At 40.9% G+C, this 17624-nt stretch overlaps 1 protein-coding gene across 6 annotated transcripts in view; it reads left to right on the top strand.

Moving 5' to 3' along the window:
- The window catches only part of PHACTR1 (phosphatase and actin regulator 1), a 297087-nt gene that overhangs the window by 40191 nt on the left and 239272 nt on the right, over positions 1 to 17624 (top strand). For 2 of the 6 annotated variants that reach the window (XM_036026495.1, XM_036026494.1), the window contains exon 1: positions 13998 to 14495. The exons of the other annotated variants lie outside the window; for them this stretch is intronic. In XM_036026495.1, the coding sequence (XP_035882388.1) occupies positions 14243 to 14495 (253 nt within the window). In that variant the 5' untranslated portion in view covers positions 13998 to 14242. Of the gene's footprint in view, positions 1 to 13997; positions 14496 to 17624 lie in introns of those variants that run through there. 6 annotated transcript variants of the gene reach the window in all.

Genomic DNA, 17624 nt, shown 5'->3' with positions numbered 1-17624 from the left:
GAAGTTTTTCAGATAAACAATAAGTTACCAATATTGACTAAAGAAACACAGAAAACTGAAATCTCTATAATTTAAAAAAAATTGAACACACATTTTTAAAAAAATATGCTAACCAAAAATCAAAGCCAGAGGGTTTTAGTGGTGAGTTTTAACAAGAATTCAACAAAGAGTTAGCCTTAAATTATGTAAGCTGTTCTAGAGAATAAATATGTAAACTTTATCTTATACAAACTGTTCAAGAAAGTAGAAAAAGGAGAAATATAACCCTTGATATTTAAAACTTCATTTAAAATCTTTGATATAAAAAGACCATATGACAGGGAAATGTTATAGACCGATCTAACTTATGAATGTAAATGCAAAAATCCCAAATATAATATATGAAACCAAAGTCAGCGAGCTGTTAATATATCAAGGTCAATAGGAATTAAGAAGGTAAGGTTGGTTTAACTTATGAAGTCTATTCAGGATTTCACTATCTTAATAGGTCAAAGAAACCAATTATCTTAATAGATATGTAAAAAGCATTCAATATAACTCAATACAATCGAATTTGACAAATGTAGCTTTATAAATCAATGAGGAAAGAATGTACTATTCAAAAACCCAGAACTGGGGAAAAATAAGACTTTTCATAGTGAAAAAATAAAATGAGATTTCTAGCTCACATCATATATAAAAATAATTCTAGGTGAGCTAATGACCTAAATATGCAAAGCAAATTTTGACACTTTTAAGACAGAATATAGGTGAAAGTTGTATTACCTCATCATAGGGTAAAATTTCTTAAAAGTCCAAAACCAGAACAACACATAAACAACTGGTAAAAATGAACAAAAATATAAGAAGCGACTTTCAGAAGAGAAAGTCTGAATTCCTAACAGGTAATCAGGCTATGGCCATTAAGTCACTCCTAGCTTACTGAGAAATGCAAATATTGGTAATACCAAGTGGTGATGAGGTAGAACAGGAACTTCCACACTGTTGATGAGGTCATTGTTATGATCACTTTAAAAGCTGTCAATGTCTACTTAAGCTAAAGATGTGCATATGCTATGACACAGCTATTACAATTTTAGTTATATTCTTTAGAGAAACAAATGTACAAAAATACAAAAGGGAATTTATCAGGATGCTCACCAAAGGATTGTTTGTAATTGCCAAAGTCTTAAACACCAACTAAATAACCCTCCACGAGGAAATGTATAAAGAATTTGTTCTCTAATCCTGTACTGGACTACTGATAGAGCAGGAGATATGAATGGACTAGATCTACAAAAACCAACATACAATAATCTTAAAACATAATGTTGAATTAGATGTAGAATATTACAAAATGATTCTTAAAATTCATACCATGTATGTATCTTTGAAACCCACAGAGCAATATTATATAATGCTTGCAAATGCATACATATATGGCAAAAGTATAAAAACATAGATAGGATTCACAAAAATCAACTTCAGGATGGTAGTTGCTTCTGGGAAAAGGCTTGGGGAAGGATAGGATTGGTGGTCTTTGGCTATATCTGTAACTTTTACTTCTTTATATTATTTAAAGGAATAAAACAATTAAGAAATAATGTTTACACTTTGACACCTGAATAAATGCACACATGAATAGTACAGTATTCACTGTCATTGACTATATCTTTGAAATATATCATAAATCAAAATTTAGTATTTACTAGATGTTACGATAAATGTTCAACTTTTGCCAGGTTTCATGGTAGCACTGAGGACTGAACAGGTAACTCTTGTCTGCCCAAGGGTCCAAGGGAGCCAGCCTTCCAAAATGACACTCTAAATGCTATGATAATGAAGAGTGAGAAAGAGACTGATTGAGAGAGAAAAGGGGAAGCTCTTTCAGATGAGGAAATTCGCATGTGGAAAGCCATGGTAAAGCATGGTATTATGGGAACTGGGAGTCTCCTGGAGTAGCTAACTGTGAGTTCATAGGACATATGCAAGGTAGAGAAAGATAAGTTCTCTCATGGCTGTAGGTCAAGGTTTGGTATCTTAGAAAGTCAAAACACACACTGAAAGCTCTTGCTTATAGCCAGAGTCAATGTCCTCTTCTAATAGAGTCACTTCTTCGTGGGCCTTTTTCCTCAAGACACTCTTCCAATCATTGCAATTAAACATCTATTAGAGTCAAAGAATTGCATGTTTGGAGAGGCCTTAGCAATCATCGACTAGTCCAACTCCTTCTTTTTATTCATCAAAGAATATACTGATCACCTTGAAGGCAAACAAATCTGAAAGTTTTTATCTTTGCAATCCAAGTTAACTCAGCTTTCTGGGAAAAATGATTTTTAGAAAAGATGTATGAAGGAATCAGGGGAAAGACGGTGCCCAGAGAAGTTGTCCATTGGTGGGAGTAATACTGTGTATACCCTTAATAAATTACACATTATTTTGATGGATTCTTAACCATAAAAATTAATAAAAGTTGTTTCTTTAATTCATTTTCTAAAGAATGAAACCCCATCTCATTCCACCCCCAAGTCTGGGGATTTTTATCATACATGAGAGAAAGAATAGAAAGAAGAATTCATAAGGCTTGGCCACTGTACACAGAAGATGAAGGAGGAGTGATTATAGATAGCTCAGAGGATTCAAGCTGAGGTGAGAAGGAAGAATGTACACCCTGGGAAAGAGCAAGAATTTGCACAAGGAGACAAGGAGAATGGTTTGGGGTCAGACTGTTGAATTTCAGAATAAGACAACATGTTGCAAATCAATCTGATTTGTGCCCCTCCCCCAGCAGCACACCTGCAGTAGCAGACCAGCATAATCAAGGCTTTCTCAAGGATTCTCTGTAATGTTCTGAAATATGATTTCCACCATAATAGACAATCTGTTTCTTTTCTTGGTTCAACTTCACCTCTCAATAAAAATTTCTGGCAGCCTGGAAAGTGAAATCCAATAAAGCATGTGCCCTCACTTTGGGGAATTGCTCTCTTGTTTCTGGTCTTCTCTCCTTTTTCTCACTTCAGTTTGAAACTTTTATGTTTCCTGATCCTCCAAGTCATACTTGAGCCAAAGGTCAATCAGAATGTCCATGAAGAATTCTCATTTGTCAGACTGCCACAACTTGAGGCTGTGGTCCAGGTGACACTGACAGGTGATTAGCATGGATAATAACAGCAATCTGGATTTGAAAATGAAGATTTTTAGACTCATTGATCCATTTCCTCAACAATTGATGATCTAAATAGCGCTAGGCAGTTCCTTTAAAAAATTTTTTGTTGATTGATTTTTAGAGAGAGAGGGGAAGAAGGAGAGAGGGAAACATTGCTCTGGTGTTCGACCCATTCATGCCTTCATTGCTTGATTCTTGTATGTGCCCTGGACTGGGGGTCAAACCTGCAACCCTGATGTATCAGGATGACGCTCCAGCCAACCAACCTACCCAGCTAGGGCTGAGAAGTCTCTTTGTGTTACCAAACTTATGCTTTATTTGCAATTAACACCCCCAACTATAAATTTGCAAGTAATATATCCTTTCTTTCCTGGCTTACAGATCTTTGCCCTGTTTTATACAGTTCTGAGGTATGGTCATTTTGGAGAACACAAGTAGCATATTGCCCATCTCTTTTAGCAACTACTACAGTAAAGGAAAAATGCTTTCTGTATTAACTCAGCCACCCAATTTCTTTCTTGACGCGGCAAAATGCCAGCAAATACTACAAATCATGATATGCATTTCTGCTTGCTTTTATTGTTAGTTGTGAATATTATTCATAGAAAAATAGTTCATCTCTCTTTTTATTCCAATACTATTGCACACGTGGAAATATCTCTATCTCATATTATTTACAAGTTAACAAAACCTGAGGAAAAATTTAAGCAGAAAGCATTCCCTATGATTACTGTTTGTTTCTTGTATTACTCTTATGCTTAAAACACAGTAACACAATGAAAAAGCCTGTCTCTGGAAGTATGTTAAGATTGAAGTGATGTTTGCTATTGGATAAATGTGTACAACTGTCAAAAATGAATGTTAGTTTTGCCAATGCCTGCTTTGGGAGATTATTCTAAATAAATTTAACGGTGAGTAATAGTTCCCAAACTGTGTATAAAATGTTCTGAACAACTCACAGTTGACTTAATATGTACCATTTAAGAAAAATTAGCAGATCCTAACATACAAGCACACTAGTATGTCGTGTATGGGCTCATGAACATATTAGTAGGAAAGCTTTATGAGTGATGCTTGTAATTCATGTGCATTATGCCTCTGAGCATGCCTGCGAACTTTTAACTTCGCAACCTCAGATCTAGGCAGGCTATTGAGCAATGGCTGCACTTTCTCTTGCAAGGTGCAGCAAAACAGCACTTTTTTTTTTGAGGTAAAGTTGAGATTAGGGTTAGGAAGAGTAAAAGATATCTTTCCTTTAAAGTATTAACATTGTTTTTGGGAGGGGGTACTAGCCTGGAAGGTCATAGCTGTTTTCTTGAAATTGGGGGATGTTGGCCTGGGGGGCTGCAGGTCTCCCTGACATGACATATTGTCAGTTTGCAGTAGGAAGAGAAGGGGGTCTGGAAAAGAGACTTCTCATAGTTAAAGATTTTTGCAAGATTTCCTTTAAATAGCTTCTATTCATTAGATTTGGTAAAATATAAAGATATATTGATTTAATATTCTTACTCTGAATGTTTCCTTCATTTTATAAATCATAACTCACACATTTCCTAAGAATTGATTATTTTGTCCAAGTTTGAGAATTATCTTTTTTCACCTGATGAGTTTCAAGAAAAAAGGCATGTTTTAAAATGTTCTAAAAAGTAAACTACTTATAAGGCTTGGAAGTGAAAGAATATTTATTTCAATCCTTTTTAAAAAATTCATAAAATGGAAAGGTAGATTTACTTCCAGTGTAAGTGGGGAGACTTAAACAGGTTTGCCCTTCCACTTCACAAAGTCCTCCAGGAATTTCTTCCTGCGTTGACTTGGAAAGACGCTTATCTTCACTAGAGCCTCTTTCCTGTGGGCGAGTTTCTGGACAGCAGCACGATGTCGTGAGCATGAACGTGGCTCTGAGCGTGGCCTGCGTCCGTGTCAGGTCTGGGCTCTGCCTGCTCTGCCTGGTCTGCACCGTGCAGCCTTGCCGCTTCCTTCATCGCTCCGGCTTCTTCCGGGTCCGGTGGTGGCCAGAACCCCTCAGATCTTGGAACTGTGAGGATTCAGGGATCATTTTTTTTAGTTAAAAATATAAAATCTACATAAACTATGTAATATTACATAACATTTCATTTTAATATATTTGTTAGTATGTGATTATACTTTATAAATAAATATATACATTAAAATGTTTAATCTATTATTCTTTAAAAGCAAACAGCAGAGAGTCCCTGGCACTTGGAAGCTCACCAACTCACCAAGGGACAGTTCTCCCTGCTTCCCCCCTACAGGGGTCATCTGCCCCTGCGAACTAATCATCATTAACCCTAACTGGGCTTTTATAGTATATCCTTATCTATATATGCAGGTGTTTCTATTCTTCTACTCTTAAATTACAATGGCACACTCTCAGATCTCAGCTTTTTCATTCACCCTTCAATTCCTGTAAGTGAGCTTCCTTCCACATGTCAGAGGGCCACAAACTGTTGCAATAATTTGTATGGATACAATAGGTGTCTCAGAGGAAAAGCTTATTGATATTTAATGTATAAAAATAAATATAGTCCTTCTTCAGCACAGTTTCTGTACTGTAAAAATCTGTTTTAGAAGCTCAACAGATCACAGGATTCTGAGTATTGGGAAGAGGAATACAGGCTGGCTTGTTAGAAGAGGAGTTATCCCTTTGATCATTCATTTTACAAGCCTAAAGCATAATGTGTTATGTTTCTCAGTGAATAAGACCATCTTTTTTCCACAGAAGAAATAATTTGCATGCCACACACTTGTACACCTGCAATAACCACTAAAAATCTCCCCATAGCTGGTAGTCACAGCTGCACCCCTTCAACACACACATACATTATGCTGCATGTATAACTGAAGTTCTCACACTTAGAAAAATGGTCAATTTGTGCTTCTTGCCAATGTTGCATTATCCTATTACCTTGTTTCTGCACCTGCTGTGTACAAACACAATGTGATTCTACCCTAATGGCCAATTATCATTAGCTGATCAACAGCTTTTGTTAAAGTGCTCTCCACGCGTAGACACAGCCCTAGCCCTGAAAGGATAACATCAGTGAGTATCAACTGCAGTCTGTTTTTGAGAGTGAAAGGGCAGGAATCTACCAATATAGACAATAGACAAGAACGTGTGCATCCTGCTCTCTCCCACCAGCAGCTCTGCTGTGCACGGCAAGCAAGGTGTCTGTGTCCTGTGCCTGAAGTCTGGTAACCTTTCTTAATCGTATTTCATGATGCCACATGCTGCCGTCCTAGATAATGCTGTGGGTCCTCTGAAGAAAAACTACCTCGCAGCCCTTTGCATGTCAATGGGACAGTTGGAGAAGGAAAGGTACGCTTTGCTGGTAAACATGCTTTGGCTCAGATTTCTAGTTGATGAAATGCTAATTGTGTAACCTGGGAAATTTATTTAATCTTATTGAGCTTCTGTTTCCTGAAGTATAAAATGGAAATAATAGTTCCATCCTATGGGTATTAGTGTGATGACTAAATATAACATTTAAATATGTACACATACACATGCATATGTATCATTGTTGTATTAGTCTTGATAGGCTAGATTAATATTTAGTAAAATCAACTCCAAAATTTCAGTAGCTTAAAATAACACAAGTTCACTTTTTATCCTCTATGACCCTTGTGAATCAGCAGATAGGTTCAACTCACTCTGTAACCCAAAAGGAAGCCGAGCCACTACCTTGAATTTTAGCTTCTCAATCATGGGTCAGAACTGGTCACGTGGTTCCATCTACCCTCAAATTGCAATTGAGGATTGTACAAACTGCAATCCTACTATGGACCTGAAAGCAAATCAGAAATGTTTGGAGGACAATATTAATGCTTACAATATTTTTCTTTCAAGACCAAAATCTTATTATAGTCAGTTCTCTGAACCTCAGTTTTCTAATTAACAACACATTGTGGAAATTCTTCTAAGCCAACAGGTTTATATGTAACTCATTATTTTTAGTGGCATCATGCTATAAATATACCACAAAGTGTGCAGTCATTTCTTTATTGCTGGACTCTATTTTATTTTATTGCTACCTAATCACATTTAATAAGATATTTATGTTCTGATGCTTTTATTTCGATGAGATAAATATCCTGAAGTGTCTAAATCTACCCAAATTAACCTGTCTTAAAAGAAAACATAAGGCTATGTTTACAAGTCTATAAATCTTATTTAAAATGGGATTATATAATTTGGAGCAAAATGTAAAGAAACTACTTCAGAGCAACATACTTTTCATTTCCCATTTCCTGATATTTAACAATTTCTCAACCTCTATCTAATCTAGACTCTGTCTTTTCCTGGATATGTGGAGATATGCCTGATTCCTTTGTATAGAAGCAGTACAGAGGTGAAAGATGCCTGCCCTTGCAGAAATCTCCTACCAGACCCGACCTGCCTTCCACTGCAGTCACAAAAACTACATTTGCTCTGACAGCATGGCCTGTTATGGACAAGATCATCTCATTAGGGCTTAAGGACTAGACCACATTACTCCTCTTCCTGTGCATGCAGGAAGAGACAGGAACATTCAAAATAACACTGCAGTCAAGAAACGACAGGAGTCAACTCCTGCTGGTTTTCCCTCCGTCACCTCTTTCTCCACCTGTCTTGTCTAAATGCTTCCAATCTTCCCTTCTCATCAGGTTGCTATCTCCTAAGTGTTTTCAGAACAATTTGCACAGAACAACCCCTTACTAAGCATAATTATCCCAAGCCTTGAAGTAAAATTGCTTTCTGCTCAAAATTTTAAGGGGAAGAAAGCAAACCCTTAGCAAAACAAAAACAGAAAACCCACAAAAACAGAAAAATATGTTCACACCATTTAGACATTTCAACTATATTTTTAATGACTCAAATTCTAAAAACAGAGATATGAAATTGTTTCTTCAAACCTACTGCCCACTGACCTCTCCCTGGCTCTTACCCCAAATCTGCCAGATTAGATTAAACTAAGGCCAAAACAACTTTTGCTATGGGCTCCAAAACAGTTTAAAGGAAAACACTGGGTAGAAAGCCGTTATTTTAGGACAATAAAGCTTGCCAATTGTGCAGCTGCTTTCTAACATGCATCTGCAGGAGTGACACTCAAAATATTTAATAAATAGACTTGCAAGAGTCAGAGAGGATACTCAACCTATTAGAGCAGATGCCAGCCATAAACCATCTACGCAGCTGTGCCAGTGCTCAAGGACTGCGGATGAGCCCTGCACACACATCACTGAATTGCCTCAAGAATTTTCACTGGCCTCCCACAGCAAGCTCTGCTCATGTCTCCTCGCTCAGGATATAAGTGCAGTACACATGCATATACATTAAAAAACCCTGGAAGCTGCATCCCCCTCTTAGTGATGGTTTACTTTGATTCCATTCCATACTTTCATTCCAGCTTCTGCACAAACAAAAACAGCATACACACATGTAGCAGCAATGTAGCACAATTCTTTGTGAACCATTTGGCAGTAACTTAAAACCCTGTGCTGTGTAAGATGAGCTTACAGTTCTGGCTTTAACATATTACATATTTAGATCAAATTTAGAGACAAATAGATGTTATTCCTATACTAGAAATATAACATGTTAGTACTTAGGGAATGTATGAAGGGAAAACCTAAACTGGGGATTTATTTATAACAAGTTGTGTATTTATTCTTACATGTTTAAACTTCAGTCACCTTCACAGTATTCTCCATTTGATGCAATACATCTATCGATACTTTTTTCCACTGCTCAGTTTTTGAACTCGTTGATTTTGATGCCTTTTAGTATTTCTGCCATTTTTTGTTTTACCTCTTTCACATCGGCAAAATGTTTCTCTTTGAGGATTTTTTTCATACTGGGAAACAAAAAAGAGTAGTTTGGGGAGAGATCGGGTGAATAGGGAGGGTGGGGCCTGGAGGTCATGCTGGTGTTTTCGTCAAAAATGGAACACTCAGCATGGGGTGGGCATGTGTGCTCATGAACCACTCATCATGAAATGGGCAAACCTGTTGAAAGTCTTCAAAACAAAAATTCACTGAAGCTGAACACAGCCTCTCACAACAACGCCAGTTGGCCCATTGATACATATGAGTTGCTAGAACACTCACCTAGTGGGGGAAGCCTATACTACAAGGGGCCTGTCCTCCAGAAAATAATTCTATTTTGGGGGGGTCCCCCCTCATATTAGTTTTTTAGGGCTGCTGTAACAAATTACCACAAATTTAGTGGCTTAGAACAAAATATTTGTCCTTTCCCAGTCCTGGAGAAAAGAGGTCCAAATTTAAGGTGTTGTTAGGACTGAGATCCTGCCAGAGGTTCTTGGGGAGGTTCCATTCCTTGGCATCTCCCTATGACTGCATTGCTCCAGTCTCTGCCTCCCTCTTCACACTGCCTTCTCCTCTCCTGTCTGTCTTCTCCTCTATGTGTCTTTTATAAGGACACTTGTTATTGGATTTAGGGCCCGCCCAGGTAGTCCAGGGTGCTTGCCTCATCAGAAACTGAATTACAGCTGCAAAGAACCATTTCCCAAATAAAGTCATATTCACATGTTCCAGGGGTTTGACATGGAGGAGGTGGATAACAATTCAACCCTCTACAGGCCAGGTAGGAACAAGCAAGGATGCAGAAGCGGGGAGGAAATTTAATGGATAACATGAGTATACATCAAAGAAAAAATATTGAGGAAGAAAAAATATTTTTTAAATCTTTACTTATATCAAACGTGTGTAGTGAGATTTATGTAAGTACAATTATCACCTCTTTAAGTGGTTCCACTGCTTTGCCTTATATTGACATTGGTATTTTGTGTTTTTATTCTTTTTAAGAGAGCTAAAACACTTATCTGAGCATTTCCAAATTTCTGCCCTTAACTTTGATTTTGACTTCCTTTAAGCACTTCCTTTAACCAATGCTGACCACTTAAGGTGGGGTATGGCACAGACAAGCAGAAAGCAGAGCCACATCGTAGTTCCAAGTTGATTGCACACCATTCCTCACATTCAGACTTGGGGGATTCTAAGGTCTGTAGTTGTCTTCCCATCATCAAAATAGTGGTGTCCTCTGGAAAGCCCAGTTCTCAGTCACTGTCTTGCAAGCTCATGACCACCCTTGACCAATCCCTACCCTGAACTCCTTCAAGCCTAAGAGCTTACATCCTCCCCATACAGCCACCATGAAAACCCCCTCCTCGTGCTTCAGGTCAGCTTCCCCAGTGAATTCCTCCTTCATCAACTCCATCTCTTCCACATCAGTTACAGAGAAGTCCCTCTACACAGGGCTCCCATTCAGATATTAAATGTTTATTTCTCCATGGCTGCTTCTAATTACAGATTTGCACACATGTTTTCAGCTGAGTGTATTTGGTTATTCTTACATGTCCTTTCATTGAGTGGATCCTCTTTCTCTTCTTTTAAAAAAATTATTTATTTATTTATTTTTAGAGAGAGAGGAAGGGAGAGAGAAAGAGAGGAAGAGGAACATCAGTGTGTGAGAGAAACATTGATCTATTGCATCTCCCACACCCCCAACCCGGGACCTGCCCCACAACCCAGGCATGTGCCCTACCTGGGAACTGAACTGGTGGCCTTTGTTTTGCAGGTTGGTGCTCAGTCCACTGAGCCATACCAGCCAGGTCTGCATTCTCTCTTTTATTATATTGTAAGTTCTGTGAGAAGAGGGGTCATATTCGTTATATACTTCAGAACAAAAATGTGCGTTCCACTGGTGGGAACTTAATATTATGATTGCTCTGATTGCTAGGATGTACTTCTCAAACCTAATGTGCTTCTAAATCACTCAGTGGTCTTGTTAAAATGAAGACTCTGGAATACAGCTTGAAATGCTGCATTTCTTCCAAGTTCCCGCAGAACTAGGATCTCCCAGACTATGGTATTGCACTTGGAGTAGCAAGGTTTTAGGGCCCTAGCAAGTTTCAAGGAGGGGATCCTATGAGTTAAGTGTGTCCTAAAGAATGGATGGGAATGAAATTACCATGCAGCTAAGTGACACTGAAATAGGTCACAAGGACTCTTTCCCATTTAGATCATTAGGTAAAAATTCCATGCAAGCTACACAGGCCTGGTGTTGAGAACCCTGTTACAAGTGATAGAATATTTTGGACTGTCCTTCCTTTTCATATTTCCCTACGTCCTTTTAAAAGTGGAAAACATCCCTGACCTGTATGGCTCAGATGGTTGGACATCGTCCCTCAATGAAAAAGATCATTGGTTTGATTCCCAGGCAGGGTACATGCCTGTGTTGCAGGTTCAGTCCCCAATCGGGGTGTGTGTGTGAGGGTCTCTCTCTCACTGATGCTTCTCTCCCATTCTTTCTCCCTCTCTTCTCCTCTCTATCTAAAAATAAGTAAATAAAATCTTTTTAAAAATAAAATTAAAGCAAAAAAACAGAACCTCACAATATTTTTTCTTAGTCATAATACTGGGATCATAATTAGATACAGTTTTGTCTTATGGGATGAGACAAACACAGAGTCTGTGTAAGACCTCTTGGCATCGAGAGCTTACAGGGACTTTATAGTAATGAGTATCAAAAGAAGTCTTCACTGAGGTAATGCTCAGGATACAGAGCTGGGTCAAGAACAAAATGCAAGACTTATGTGCACATCTGCGCAGCCACCCACTGAGGATCAGAGGAAAGGTGGTGCTGGAAGCTACCAGACTCACCCACCACCTTCCAAACTGCTACCAGCATTACCGAACATTCATTCCACCCAGGTCCCCTCCCCTCCCAGCTTCTGTTGTAACAATAGGAGATAACACCTCTCAGCTTCTGAGTTCAGCCAGAGACACTAACATCATACATCTTTCAAGAGCACCATGGTCAAACAAAACTTTCAGTGACAATGGAAATGTTCTATCTACCGTCCACCCTGTCTAATACATGGGACTTAAGGGCACTTGAACCATGGCCAGTGCAACTCTGGAACTGAAATTTAATTTAATTTAATTTTAATTAATTCAAGTGTAAATAGCTACCTGTGGCTAGTGAATATTATATTGGACACACAATCAGAAGCTGTAAACTCACAGAAGCCAGTTTAGGCAGATGGATCGTGTAACAAGGAAATAGCCCTCTGAAGGTACACCTTAGTTTTTTTACGTACTCCATGTGAGTAAGGAGCCCCTACAATTGTGAGGCATCTCCTTTAATATTGAAGCCTAAGCTGGTGGTTGTGTCAGTGTTCTCTATGCTACAATGCCACTTGGCCAATTAAGACAGAGATACCCAGGGTCCTTAGGTCTGGTTTAGTGTTCGGTGAGCGAATAAAAGGTTGCCGCGGGCACAAAGCAATAAATTTCCTCATATACTCCACTAGTATATAATATACAAATGGGTCCTTTGCTATCTCTAAGATAAGGCCAGGGACCAAGTGACCTGAATATGACATGAGCAAATGTAGTGAGATTTGCCTGTAGCTTGTTTGGTTGGTAATCCAGCCAAGCAGGGAGGGGTCCCTCAAGGCCTTGGTGGGCATGAGGAGAGACTTGGTTGTGATCTAAAGAGAACACAAGTCCAACACTTATGTTCCACTTCAGCTCCTGATGTGTCCTAGAGCAGGCAATGGTGGCTGGCCACCTGATATTCCTAACTGCAGTATGAAAACGAAACTCTGAATGTGCTGATTTGGGCAGAACATTTTGCAGATGAGAAGTAGTATAAATGATGGATGGTAGAATTGGAATGATTAAAAGCATATTATAACACAGAATTTAGTGTCCCCAGTGAATTGTTGACACTTTTACCTGTGAGGTGAACAATGCATGTACAATTTGCCCCGTTGGAGGAAAGACTAGCAGTGACCTGACTTTTGTGGAAGTCTCAGTCACAGGGTATTATGAAATTAACTCTGGAGAAGTTTCTGGAAAAAACTGGTAGTGATAGTGGTCCTTTCACTGACAGTCTCTCAGTGGGCTGGAAGGCGGGCAGGAATGGTGGATCCCAGGGGGTGCGTGTGCTGGGATGACAGAGGTTCAGAGTCAGACACACCTGGCTGCAAACAACTATTTCCCCACTTAAGTTTGGCACTAAGATCAATGTGGAGGTTTTGTTAAAGCTACAAATTCCTGGCCCCTAAACTGACCTAATAAACCAGAATCTGAGGTTGCGGGGCCCCAAACTCTTTGTTTTTAAAATAAGCCCCAAAGGGGATTGCGGTATGTGGCTTCTCTAATTTTAGTTTCTAAAAGGTGGTGATGTAGGATTCACAATACCTGAGTCAGGGCTATTGTATAGACATAGTGTGCTTTTTTTTTTAAGTGCAGAACAAAAAGGGCTCAGTAACTTGTAGTTGTTATTATTGAACCATGAACATAAGTTCCTTGCTAAGCCTTATTCACTTTGCTAAAACAGCCAGGGAATTCTCAGCCAGATTAGCTGGGATCCCAGAGTTGCAAGTTATTGTTTCTGAGTTTTGATAAAAGCAGCCTTTTCTGTTCCATTTTACTCAAAGTTTTAATGACTGGCGTAAGGTCCCGTTCAGGTTGGGGAATTTCTGTTGAGGGTGAAAACATCAACCACATTGTAACAGGTTGCGGGCTCCACTGAGTGTCAATGACTGTGGGTTACACCCACCAGAGAAAGGACTCTTGTTCCTTCTGGCCCAAGAAAGGCGATTGCACCCGGAGGGCTCCCAGCGCAGCTGCCTTCTGTGTGTGGTACGCCCTGCTTTCATTTGGCTACTTGAGTCTGGAAGAAAAGGGGGGAGGGCGAGGCTGGCGTCCTACCCTCGAGCCCCAGAGAGAGTGAAGGTAGCTGCAAAACCTGCAGGCTCCAAATGCTGGGGCTGAGATTTCCGGAGGGGTGGGGTGGCTACGGCTTGAGGTTCAGGTCGTACCCTCGAGTATCCGCATAGTACCCTCCGGAAACCCTCCTCCAGCCGGGGGACTCGGATTGGCTCGGGCAGCGAGGTCAGCGAGGTCAAGACCCTTTCCGCGGCTTTCCGCGACCCGCCCCATCGTGGTAGTGCTGCTGTAGAGACGCGGTTTGGGGCGGGGCAGGGACATGCTAACCAGGCGGCCGGGCGCGAGTGGCAGCGCGTGGCCCGGAGCAAAGCCCGGCCCGGGGCGTCCAGGGACCGGATGGCGGAGCCCACGCTCGCCGCGGAGCCCGGGAGGTTTGCGCTCCGCTCGCCGCGCTGCAGGGAGGGCGCGGTGCCAGGTTCGAGCGCCCAGAGACCCAAAAAGAAAGCTTTTTATTTGCTGAGGATGAAGCCCCTGAAGGAGCCCGCCCCCAACAACAACAACAACGTGTCCTTTGTGATCCATTGTCAACTAGGCAAGGAGATCAAACACATTTGCAGCAACTGCAGTCGGGGGGAGGACACCCGGGACGGTGAGTGCCGGGGCTCGTCTGGGCTGGCAGCGAACGCGGGAGACGGGGAGGTGGCTATGCTGGTCCCCAGTTAGCGGGCACCGCTGGCGTCTGCTGCCTGGAGAACTGCGGGGACGTCAGCCCTCTATACAGGCGTGACTCGCGCCCGCCCGGCACTTTGCAGAGTGCTGCCGGGAGACAAACCGGACTGCATCCGTGTATACAACATTGATGTATATATACTTCCCCCAAATGGGGCATTTGAAACGAGGGCTTCGAAAGGGGCAAATCTGGGATTTTCTCTTAGGAAGGTGGGGTTTTAGGGTATTTGTCAGGGGCAACATTATTCGATTTAAATGGATTGTTGCACCTGCTTTCTTAGAGATGTGGGCTTCTTAGCTGTTCTCACATCCTTGCGTTACGACAGGACATAGCCTTTGCTGGACTACGTTACAGATGTGGGTTCACTTTGTAGCGGTGGTTTGGCCTTGGCTACAGCTCCCAGTGCCCTGGGGACTTGTGGAGTTGTTGAATGGTGTCTGTTTAGAGTAAAACATGGCCGTGATTTTTGGAGTACCACATCTGGCCCCTCTTGGAATAATGCCTAATAGTCAAAATGTGGAGGTGGGGGAGGGGCGTGCAGAGGCTTCTTCGGAGCGTGTGCGAGCAGAGGAGCGCCCCCAAATCCTATCTGAAGTGGGGCAGTGAAAGGATGCCAGACTGCCAGCGACTCCGGCAGACGGAGCCAAGAAAGAGGGACAGCTCCGTGCGGTCCAGGCAGAAGCCTCTGCAGATGTGGACGCGCCTAGGTGATTAGACGTTTCGCAGGAGCCTCTAGGCAGTTGCGAATCAGCTCACCGAGCTCACTCGGGAGGGCCACGGAAGGTCGTGGAAAAGTTTTAGGCAGCAGATTTTGCAGGGAAAGCATCAGCTACTGGCCAGCCTGAAGCTCTTTGCCTCTCATGATACTTGCACCTGCTTGGGCAGACAGAGTTTCCGAGGTGGGTTCTCTTGCCCCCCTTGAAAGAACAAGCAATACTTAGGATCCTTCGTGTTCATTGCTGGCCTCTGAAGTGCAGAGTAATGAAGTGACTGTGGCGTGGCTAATGTCTTTTCAAAATTAGCGTCCTGCTAGTGTAATTATACTTTTCTTTGATTAAACTGTGAGAGAGGCTGTGCAGGATGGCACTAGGCATCCAAGAGGAAAACTGGGGCCATACTGGAGGAGGGCAGGCATGCACAAAACACACTAACGCTGCTCCTGTTAGGTTTAGGAGAGGATATCCGTTTTCGAGAAGCATACACTTACCGAGGTGTGTTGGGTCCTTTGGTTATGATATAAGCTGCTGACACCTATGGAATGTAAACGAATTGATGGGATGATCCAAAGCTAGACTTTAACCACAAAATGTGATAGAGCATGAGATGCAGGCCGAAATATTTTTTAAATGAATCACTCTGTTGACAGAATTGCTTCCCACATGGGCTGCTGCTTTCACAACCTTGGGAGTTTATGTAAATTAGAATCTCTAACTGTTGCTACAATAAGGAAGGGTCTATGTCTACACACATGGATGTGTGTTTGTATATGTAACCACAAACGCGATCACTGGCAAACATGTTGGTGTATACTGTGGATGGAGGCAGGCATGTTTCAGCCTACAGCAAACATTTCTGCTTGCATCATCTCTGCAGTCTCAGACACTCCAGAACACACCTATGGATTGTCCCCATGTCATCTGATATAACTAAAGTATTTAATTCAGAAGGATTCTGGTAGGGGAGACCTCAGGCTGTGGTGCCTCATTTTTTGCCTAATTCTACACTGAGAATCCTGACTTCCTAATGGGAGGTGCACTCATTTAGTCACTGAAATAGAATGAGGTCAGGAACTTAACCCTTCTGTTTTTACTGCCAGAGTCCAACACAGCACTGCCCACTGTAAAAGGAAAGGAAGTTCAAATAAATTGTACTCTTTGCAAGCACTGACCTTGTATGATAGTTTGTCATGAGTGGGTGTTCTGTTAGATAAGTTCTCTGGAAGCGATTTTTAACTTGAGTCATCTTTTCTGTATATCAGGAGAGCCCGCTGTTTTAAAGGAAACATGTGGTAAAGATTGTGGTAATGCGAACAAGTTCAGTGAGGCACCGTAGAAAAGTGTGTTTCTGATGGTGGGGCACACCTGCATGGTGTCCAGTGCCATGCGGTGTGTGGCTCCTCATTTAGCACCCAGGAGGCCATTGAGTGGCAAGCAGTGAAAATTCTGGTCCAGTAGGAAGGCCTCACTTGAAATTTTACACAACTAACACTTGCTGTTTCTTTCATTCTTAATTTCTTTGTATATAGAAATGGTAGGTATTCTAAATATAGCTAAGTCATATTTTACTAACTTTCAGTGTAAAGACATTCTATAATTTAAAGTACTTGGCTAATATAGAATAAACTTTAAAAGAAAAAATATTTCTGGACGGTTGAGCAGATATAAAAGGGGGAATTACATTTTGGCAATCACTGTTTTACTTAGGAGTATTTTTTTTTAAAGTTCCTGATATCCACTAAATAGTATTAAAGATGCTTTGCTGACCTTATTTTAAGCAATTATTTAAAATTTTTATTGATTTATTCTTATAGAGAAGGGAAGGGAGGGAGAAAGAAAGGAAGAGAAACATTGACATGTGAGAGAAACATCCATCCGTTGCCTCTCACACATACTCTGACCGGGACCAAGTTTGCAACCGAGGCATGTGCCTGATCAGGAATCGAACTGGTGACCTTCCACTTTGCAGGATGATGCCCAAGCAACTGACCATACAGGTCAGGGCTTAAGTAACTTTTAAGAAATTGTAGAATACAGTTCACCATTAATGGCCAAAGGTAGCTTACATTTACTTCATCTTTACTATTTTGGCTTAGTACAGAAGCCGTATTCTGATGAGAAAACAAGCTTATATAGCACTTCACTGCCAAAAGCTATAGAACAAGTACAGGGTAGATCAAAGATTCAAGTCCTCATTTGCCTGTCTTTAAAAGCAAGGTGCTTTCCACCATGCTATCAAGTTGATTTTTTTAATGGCACCTATATTGAATGTAGAAAATTAGATAGCGTGATGTGTGTGTGTGTGTGTGTGTGTTCTATACTCATGTAGGTT

Source organism: Phyllostomus discolor, chromosome 5, assembly GCF_004126475.2.
Source record: "Phyllostomus discolor isolate MPI-MPIP mPhyDis1 chromosome 5, mPhyDis1.pri.v3, whole genome shotgun sequence".
In the NCBI taxonomy this organism is placed as follows: Eukaryota; Metazoa; Chordata; class Mammalia; order Chiroptera; family Phyllostomidae; genus Phyllostomus; species Phyllostomus discolor.
Note: the sequence above shows the minus strand (reverse complement) of the source record. Positions and strands in the feature narration are given on the sequence as shown.